We start from the raw sequence: 10,013 nt of genomic DNA on the forward strand, positions 1-10,013 counted from the left end.
TACGCATGCGGTTCCCACTGATGGGTACAGCACCTTCATCATCATCAACATGGCAGCCGCAGACCAAAAACCTCACGCCAGCGCAGTTCGTCCTCGTTCCTACCAAGACGAGAGCTATCTGCGCGGTTTTTTTGGAAGTGTGGGTGACTTACAGAAGGCTGAGGAACTGCAGGATGTCGTCCTTGAAGTCGAGGGTTGGCAGTTTCCCTGCCATCGGCTCGTTCTGTCCGCGGCCAGCCCCTACTTCAGGGCCATGTTTACATGTGGCATGGCGGAAAGTCGACAGAAGACAGTCGTTTTACAGGTAAGGTTATGATTGGAATGAAAGAGGAAACTTTTAAAGAATGTTACATATCTGTATCTTACGTTTTATCAAGGACGTTATGTGATTTATAACAGTTATAGTCAAAACGCATTGTTTATACCGAAACCAACACGTGTGTTTCTCGCCATGCCCCCCTCCCCACTTACTCAGTTACTGAGTGCTTTTGCTGTCTTAAAGAGGTAGGATCAACTTAACCAACTACACTGAGAATTATTCACTGAAAATAATATTCTCACTTGTAACAAACAGGTTCGTAAGTGTGCAAGTAGAATTTTAGATATAATAATACATGTACTATTAATAGAATATGATGAAAAATTTATTTGTGATATCTTTTCCTGCTATTTACTATCACACTGGTTACCCCTACTCTTTTCGATAAGTGTGTTAGGTTCTTTGACATGCGGAAGTTTGAGGAAAACGCCGGAAACTCCCTTATATTATACATGTCACTAAATTACTGCATTATCCAAAATGATGAATGCTGCTGTTAATGACAATGTGAAAGTTCAAAAGATCTATTGCCCTGCAGGGTTTGGATCCAGCCATGTTTGGGGAGATCCTGAGTTACATGTACTCTGGAACCGTCCATGTGTCCCTGGACACAGTGCAGCCCCTGTACCAGGCAGCCGACCTCCTTCAACTGGACTATCTACGAAACACCTGCAGCAGCTACATGGCCAAGAATGTGGAGGACTCCACCTGTGTGGACCTGTACAAATTTGCCGATGTATTTTCTGTGAACATGGTCCTGAAACAGTGTCTGCAATATATCTGTAGTCACTTTGTGAAGGTTGGTCATCTTTTATGTGATTACAGGCTCTAACATTGCTCTATATATAAGACACTTAATGGCTCTCAGGAGACTTGATGATATGAATTCAGCACAGTTGAAACAGATACTCAAAAATCACTGACAAAACACTGACTTGACTCAGAAAAGCTTTTGTAAACAAGATGAAAACTTTGGTATTAGCTACCATATTAGCATACTAGTACTTACATGTATATGTAAATTGCCAAACCAACAGGTTGCCTCCAGTGAAGAGTTCTGCAGCCTGAGTGTGAATCAGCTGACTGGGATCATCAGCCAAGATGAGCTGGATGTTAAAAAGGAGACAACAGTGTGGGAGGCTGTGGTGAGATGGGTGCAGCACAGCAGGGAGGACAGGTGGGTATCACTATTATGATTATAGGTGTCTGATATTTATTTAATCAGTCAGCATATGCAGGGTTCAAAATGCCACCTGCATATGCAGATTAGTGCAGGTAAAATTAAAGCTGTGCAGGTGTTTTGAAGGTCTACTTGCACCTATCCTGCGCTGGTCCATGTACTGGGTTTTATACATAAATGTCCTATGATGTAGGTGTATGCGCTGAAGTGACTGTTACCACCTATAAAGTATAAAAGAAAAAAATAGCAATGGTTCCTGAACAATGTAAGTATGATCCATACTTTCAAAATTCAGAGTGATGCAGGTAAAATTTGTCTGGTGCAGGTAATTTTCAATGTTACGCAGAAAGTATTTCGAGCCCTGATATGTACACAATATATGACTGCAAAAACTTAATTGTAATGATGACATTCACATGGATATTAGTTTGGTCAATTCGGCTTCTAGTTACATGTTCCAGAATTTTCATCACTAAATTACTCTACCCTACCCTGTACCTTACAGACTGCACCACCTACCCAGCATCCTCCCTCACATCCGCTTCAACCTGCTGACCCCATACAACATGCAGATGGAGGCCATCTTGGCTCACCCCTTGGTTAGGGAGGATCCTGGGAGTTCTGCCATTAGGAATGTGGTAAAGGAGACTTCCAACCTGAAGAGGAGAGTTGGAATGGACACACGGGAAATGGCTCTGCTTTTTGGTGATTCAGAGTATGGGTAAGAAAAAACAGGATTATGCCTTCTTCGCCAAATCAGCAATCCTCAAGCAGATCTACCAGTGGCAAGACAGTATTCATGGCAACCAGTGGATACTATTTCAGTCCATGGGTACTTTCTTTTTCCCTGGGTAGATCTGGTTGGAGATTATTTTTCCCAAAAGAACCAGTGTCAGTTATAAGTATATAATCATTGATCTTATCGATGACACCTGCAATTTTGGTCTTCAATGCCAAAGAAAATATGATTCCCATTTACAGTTGAACAATGATGACTGCATTTTTTCTGTCTTACTTTCAGATTTCTTCAAATCTTTTTTAAAAAGCAGGCTTAAGTTATTGCATCTTATTTTTGCTCTTTGTGTTAACTTACAATTTACAAGATTTGCAGCACTTTGCAAATGAGACAGAAAATTTTAGTTGCAATCATTCTTCTCCCTGCATAAATGTGTAATAAAGTTTGAAGCCACACAAATTTAGTATCTTGGTTTGTGTAGAGATTTCTTAGATGACTGCAACAAGAGGGTCAGACAAAAGAGGGCCTTCTAGTTCTCTAAAACTATCAGACTTTCCTTCCAGACGTTTTATGTTGATATTTGTCTTCACAATCAGCATTGTTGTGATGTACCCATATACATACATGCATCCATCCATACATACATACATACATAGATACATATACATACATGCATACTTACATACACACATTCATATATATGTTATATCATAAGTCCAAGAAAAGAATTGTTGTGGCCTGATTATTGTATGCCCTTCACAGAGCACGTATCGAAATGATGTGGATGAACCCCCGAGAAGAGGAGTACATCACGTGTGAGTACAACATAACTTCTCGTACAGCAACAGTTACTAGTGATAATGACATCTACATCCTGGCTGAAGAGTCCGACGATTTTAGAACATACGCCCTGCTGAAGTACAACCATGTGGAGAACAAATGGGAGAAGAAGTCTTCAGTACAAGGGGTCCCACCAGAAGACCCAGATGATGACATGCGGTATGAGTACTATGACTACCTTATGGAAGTCAATGGACATCTTTTCTACCTTGTGGTGAAGACATCAGATTCAGAAAATGATGAGGTGGTGTTGAAGAAATACAACAAGGACACCAACACGTGGCACTGCTGTTCACAACCTCAACACGTTGGGGGTTTGGACATCAATGTGGCAGTGTCCTGCAATCAGCACATTTATCTCTTCACAAGGACAGAAGCACATTGTTATGACCCCAAAGAGGACCACTGGTGTATGAAAACCAATTCAGACTACATTCCTGACATCCTTTATACCTATAAAGCTGTTGCCATGGGAACAGAGATCATCTTTCCGAATACTAACTTCAGCAAGACAATGGTGTATGACACAGAGAAAGACAGATGGTTGGAGCGTCCTGTCAAGCTGATGATGAATTCAAACAGAGATCATCGAGGTGTTCATGAAGTCACTCTCTTTGTACTTGAAAACAAGCTGCATGCAGTGACAGACAACTTCACTTACTTATCAAGTTCAGAGGAGTTCATACATCTCTGGCTGGTGTTTGTGTATGACAGCTGTGAGGATGTTTGGAGGGAGCTAACTGTCCTGCCTTATTGGGTGTGGTATGCAATCATGGCAAACCCTATGTTCCCTGTGGCTCGTATGTACCTACCCTATCTGGATGCCAGCCGTGGCAACAAACATCTATAGGGTGCAGCAATCCTCAAGATCAGGCTTGGTGAATAAACAGTTGCCCATGTTTTATTGCAACCAGTAATGCTAGAATGTAATCAACAGGTATGTGTTCCTCAGGGATTACATTTAGATTCAGCAAACTTTGAAGAATTCCTTGTTGAAGTTGGTCTGGCTTTATATTACATTTCCATTGAATTGACACTAGGTTCTATGTTGATGTGGACCATTGACCAGAAAGTTCAACCGGCAAAAAGGCCAGTGGAGGTAGACATAATGCATTTTGACCTTGAGGGAACAGTACAACAGTGCCATACAGTTGATAACCTAATGAAGTCAGCATTTTTCTATTGCAATCAATCAGAGAATGTATGGGAACATGCTAGAATGTAGTCCTCAAGGGTGTGTTCCTCAGGAGTTAGATTTAGATTCAGCCAACATTGAAGACTTCCTTGTCGAATGGAGAGGAGTTTCTTTGTTGGTGTAGACCATGGACCAGAAAGCACAACCAGCACAAAGACCAATGTTGTTAGTGTTATATTAGCCTTGACAGAACAGCATTGGGCATTTCCATTATGAACTCAGCAATACATCGCTAATACCCAAGCCCAGGGGACCAATCTTTCACACTGCAAAGCTAGTTCACTGGGAACAGACCTCTTTTGTATGGATAATGCATTTATTGAGACTATGGTTTAGGATATACAGAGTCAACCTGAGAATACCAATCATGCATGGTTACAAAGAGGTCTAAAATATTTAAAACTTTCTTTATGGTTAGTAGTGATCCCTGACTCTTTGTACTGGAGGTCATCTACAAGTACTGTTACTATAACATAGCAATAAGGATATCGTTTTGACAGATACATGTAGCATAGACATCAGCTATAATAAAAAGTGTCATTAAGCTAAATGTTGAAGAATTTTATAGATACTTGTAGATTTATAAAGTTTAGTAGTATTATATTACCTAAGGTTAGCTAATGGTTGTAGCTTAACTACATCAATACAGTGGTATTTAGATATATACTGATTATGTTTTGATGATGATAATGATAGTACTATATATTAGTAAATGCGATTTACAGTGTTATCATCATATTCCATACAAGTGCAGGTGCATGTATGTTGTTCAGAACTTATTAAAATGTTTTAACAGCTAAACCCTTACCAATATGTTATTGCGTGTCATGCATGGGGAGATCCTGGGAAATACAGTGTTAGCATCAGTGTTTGTCTCAAAATGTCTATTTTGATTTTCATTTTGTCTGGTCACTCTACTAATGTTCTGCCAAAATCCCAGAATCACAAAACATAAATCTCTGTGACCCAATAGTTTGTCTTGCGATGGGTTGATTGAAGTAGACATCAGATGAATTCCTCATACACTACAAACTTTAAGATAACTAATGATGAACAAAGAATAGAACATGATCTCACTGAGCCACTCGTAGACTGTGTCACACATGTAAATTGTGTAAATTACATAAGATGCATTACAGAACTAAGTATTGTAATACGTACATTTATAAAGGTTAACTTACGATTAGTAGTGTTATCTTACTATAAACGTATTTACTGTTGTTGACTTATTGAGCCTTGTACATCTATGGACCAATAAAGTCCATCCGTTTGCAGAGTTTGTTTAGAGAACCCCCCACTCCTGGATCTCCTGCAGCATCTTCAGCAGGTCCTGGTCGGCAGGCAGGATCACCAGGCCCATGACGCGGCAGAACACCCCGTAACGGCAGTCGGCTCGGAAGTCTGCCTTCAGCTGCTCCAGTGTGTAGCTCCGTAAGCCTGAGGATTCTAGAGGAAGGTACCATGGCCATGTGTGTTTGTTTAATTGAAGTGTTAGAATGCAATTCTTTAGTGTGTAAGTTAATTAAAAGTCTCCAAGGCCTCACCAATTGGATACATTGGTCATTTGATACATTGGTCATTTCTGAAGCGAAATGAAGAAGCAAGATGGGCAAATGATGATAGAAAAACGTTTAACAATCCGCATGCTCTATACCCAAGTGGTACCGTACATGGGTCTCAGAGCCAACATACCCGCTGATTAACAACAATATCGAACATTGAATTTCAAAGCATTTGACAAAGACGAAAAATAACCAATTAGGAAAACGACTACCTTTCTTCAGCTGCTGCTGGCAAAATGTAATAATCATTACCCTACATTGTACATGTGAGTTTTGTTTGAGATACCGCAAAATGAAATGGAGAATCCCAGAACCAAGAAATGGGACTGGTGTAACCTAATTAATATGTAGGTTTTGGAAATGTATGCAGTGTCCATAATCATGGATAATGTATTCTTTTAGATGGGAATTCCGGAAAAGTAGTCCCACAATAATGAAAAATTGTACTTAAGTTTCAGTTACGTTAGTTTCCATACCGACGAATACAGATTCTTACCTCCAGGACCCAGAGTCTTCTGCAGTTGCTGATGATAGTGTTCAAGGATGGCGTCCCTGTGGTTGTGGAAGACATCCCAACCCATACAGCACAGGAACAGCTGGGCCAGGTCATAGGTCGGCGGGGAGAGCTTGATCGCCTGCCAGTCCACCAGCTTCACAGCAACCGGGACGTCACCTTCGTACTTTTCAGTTGGGAAACGAAAAGACGACGTTGAATATTCACGGAATGTGAAAGACAGCAAAAGTTAAGGCCCAACAAAGACGAAGGTCAATACAGGCTTTCTGACATGCTTTCTGATCTGGTCTACTATTGAAGTCACTTGTCTGTGCGTTTCCCTGTCGTTTCAATGCGTTACTCTTCCTAATAAATGAAAGCCTGAGCTACACAGCTGAGATTTCTGCTTGCACGAAAGTCATTAGTGACAATAGTTTTTAATTTTACCTCTCCCCGGCAAACATTAAGGCCCAACAAAGACGGCGGTCGATACAACTTTGACCTATTAACTGAGTCCTGAAAGCCTGAATTACAGTTGAGATTTCTGCTTGCACGACATAAGTGACAATAATTTTGAATTTGAACTCCACTACAATGTATATCCGAATTTGAAAAAAAATCTATACATGCATCATTCACCTTAATCATGATGTTGTTGACCCAGCAGTCTCCGTGGCTGAGCACCTTGATTCTCGGGCTCTTTGAGACATCGAGAAACTTCATGGAGTTTTCCTGAAGCTTTTCAAGGCGAGCTACAAGGTCAACCTGATCAGGAAACGCTGTTGCGAATTTCTTCAAGCACTTTTCATACTCGTTCATGAAAGCCTTTAGCCCTGCCTCATTTAAAACGGCATCTAACGGCTGGATCCAGTCGTACTTCTCGGGAAGGGGTTTTCCCAAACGGAGCTCCAGTCGGTGCGACAGGCCGTGCGCCTGAGCGAAAGCTCCGACTGTCAGGAGCATCTCATCTCGGCTCAGCGTTTGGCGGTTGGGTTTGATGGAGAAACCCTGGCTTTTTAGATTCTCCATAACCCTGACGGACACCATGGAACTTGGGTCGGTGGCGGCGAAGTAGCATTTAGGGAGGAACAAGGACTCAGCATGGGCCTGATCTCCGTCATTTGTGGCTTTTGGCTGCGATTTCGGCTCGCTTTGGACCGACACATTTAGAAGGTCGGGGGCCAAAATGGAGTAAAACTTCACCTCCATCTTTTCCATCTGGATGTGAAATTCCTTCGGAAAGTCAGGGATTAAAGGGGGCCCCAAAGCCCTTTTCCGTAGAGCGTAATCGGCGGTTTTAATTCTACGTACTCCGTAGCGGGACCGTTCGAATTCAACGTAGAGCGTAATCGGTGCATTTTGCGTCGAGCGATATTGGCCCCTTTAATTTAACGTATTACGTAGAAGCTAACCGGATTTTACCGCAAAACGTAATTCATATTAAATTTTCCGTCAAGCGTAATCAAAGTTTCATTAAACTTAACTAGTCTACCGGCAAATTTTACCCGCGAAAATGCTGGAAATTGCGTTTCAAAGGGTCCAGATTTCAAAATTTCGCCGGACATTCCTTGCTATGGCTCAACACTTCGGCACTGGACATGGTGAAAATATGTTGCGGGAGCGTCGTCCCCCAACTAGTAGAAATCTTTTTACCGACCCTAGCTTAGTTAACAAGCAAAATTTGCCCCTTAAATGCAGGAAATGGCATTTCAGAGGGTCGAGATTTCAATTTTTCTCCGGGCGCCGGGCGGCCCTTGCCAAGGCTTGCGACGGCTTGGGCCTCCGGCGCTCACGACTCTCCGGCGCTCGTCGCCCTCAAAGACGTTTCTCTGACAGAAATGTCATTACATTGAGCATATGCCTGCCAGCAAAATTTGCCCCTCAAAATGCAGGAAATGGTGTTTTAGAGGGTAAAAATTTCCAAATTTTCCTGCACCTACCTTGCGACAGTTCGACTGTTCGTGCTTTCGGCACTCGAAATCTGAAAATGATGTTTGGGGGCGTTGCCCAGCTTAAAGCTAAAACCATGTGAATTTCTAATTGGATGCTATTTAACTTAGCTTAGTCTGTGAGCAAAATTTGCCCTTCAAAATGCATAAAATGGCGTTTCAGAGGGTCAGGATTTCACAATATTCCCGGGGGAGCATGCCCCCGGACGGCCGAGGATTGTCGCGCCTCCGCTTTCGGTGCTATAAGTGCTGAAAATTACGTCACATGAGAAATTTGCTGTCGCCGCCTTTGTCCAGCAAGACGTCTTTAGAAGTTAAGTTTTAATCTTATTGATGGAATTATCAGTTTTGTTTAGATCTCATCTTCACGTGTTCTGCCGTCGGCGGAGTTCAGCCAAAAGACAATAAAAATTTGCATAATGCATTATGAAATTTCGTAATTTAGCGTAGAGCGTAATAAAGTGTCCATAATTTAGCGTATTACGTAGCCGGCCCTCCCGAATTTAGCGTAGAGCGTTGTCGGTACCCCCCCTTGGGGGCCCTCATTAAAGTCTGCGGCCGATTGAAATCCGTCAGTTTGGCTACGCGACTATAGCGCTGACCCGCACCCTTTCTGGTCCCCACGGCATCAAAAGGGATGATGTCGCTCAAGTATCCATCACCTTCACTGATGGATCCCTTCACATCGACATCCGTGATGGTGACGTCAGGGAGGTCTGTCTGCAGTACTTGCTGCACCCAGAAGGGGGCGATGTCTTCAGTAGATTGAGGGACAGTGATCTTCTCTGGTGTTGCCATATTCTTTTGAATAATGAGGGAAGGTAATTCCAACAAAAGGCCAAAACTGGAAATGCATATGACATATGTTTAATTGACGAGCACATGTTAAATGAGTTAACAGGAAGGGGCAGGCTGGGGCCGCGCTCGAAATTGCTGAAAACAGCCCAAAAACTATATACTTAGCGGGGCCCTGTTTGCAGTTTGACCTACTGTCACCAATGCATTTAGCATATGACTAGCATAGTCGAGATCAGTCTTGGCTAGGGCTGGGTATCGGTACAGCGTACCGGTACAAAAACGGTTTTTCTTATTGGACCGGTCCAGAAAAACCGGACCTGAAAAAATTAGGTGACCGGATGTTGGACCGATTAGAAAATCAACAGATTATTTTATCAGGCATTCACACGTTTTGGCGCTTGCAGATGGAAGAAAATAACAAGAGTGAAGTAGAGTAGAGTTTATAGGAATTTCTACCAAGTTTTACAGCCAATCGTACAGGTGCAGTTAGCGTTGAAGGATTTTAAAACGCCAGTGTAAGTCTAATACTCCTCCAAAGAGATCTCTTTGTAGTGAAATGGACCATTGGTATGAGTCATACTGCATCAGTTCCAGGTTCAGGTCCGGACCTGGACCTGATCCTTTGGACCTGAACCGGACCTGGACTTGAATTTTCTGTACCGGTACCCAGCCCTAGTCTTGGCCATTGAGAAGTTTGATCGAGTACTTCGATTTTCTAATCTCTGTTCCTACCCCGTTGTATTTTTGCCGAGGAGCCAAAATGCTCACTATGCAGCAACAACTTTTGTTTGCAAAAGTACCATAATACAACAGAAGGACTTTTTAGACTTCGCAATATGTCTAATCTAATCATATAACAGTAAGCGGTTGCCGATGACAAGGGTTACCAAGGCAGTACAGCCTATACGGGTTGCATACTTGGTACACATCGACGTTGTCCG

At 42.3% G+C, this 10,013-nt stretch overlaps 2 protein-coding genes across 2 annotated transcripts; one reads left to right on the top strand and one right to left on the bottom strand.

Annotated features, from left to right (window-relative positions):
- The first annotated feature begins 1 nt into the window (after window position 1).
- LOC118427694 (kelch repeat and BTB domain-containing protein 8-like) lies at window positions 2–5,519 on the top strand. Its single transcript, XM_035837597.1, has 5 exons — window positions 2–304; window positions 858–1,118; window positions 1,357–1,496; window positions 2,005–2,220; window positions 2,998–5,519. Exons 1-5 carry the CDS (start codon window positions 50–52, stop codon window positions 3,923–3,925), a joined length of 1,800 nt encoding a protein of 599 aa, XP_035693490.1. The 5' UTR covers window positions 2–49; the 3' UTR covers window positions 3,926–5,519.
- Window positions 4,561–7,575, bottom strand: LOC118427819. The gene is made up of 3 exons (XM_035837787.1): window positions 6,965–7,575; window positions 6,329–6,512; window positions 4,561–5,716 (listed from the first exon to the last, which is right to left on the bottom strand). Exons 1-3 carry the CDS (start codon window positions 7,541–7,543, stop codon window positions 5,553–5,555), a joined length of 927 nt encoding a protein of 308 aa, XP_035693680.1. The 5' UTR covers window positions 7,544–7,575; the 3' UTR covers window positions 4,561–5,552.
- Between the last annotated feature and the right edge of the window lie 2,438 nt (window positions 7,576–10,013).

This window comes from Branchiostoma floridae, chromosome 1 (assembly GCF_000003815.2).
Source record: "Branchiostoma floridae strain S238N-H82 chromosome 1, Bfl_VNyyK, whole genome shotgun sequence".
NCBI lineage: Eukaryota > Metazoa > Chordata > Leptocardii > Amphioxiformes > Branchiostomatidae > Branchiostoma > Branchiostoma floridae.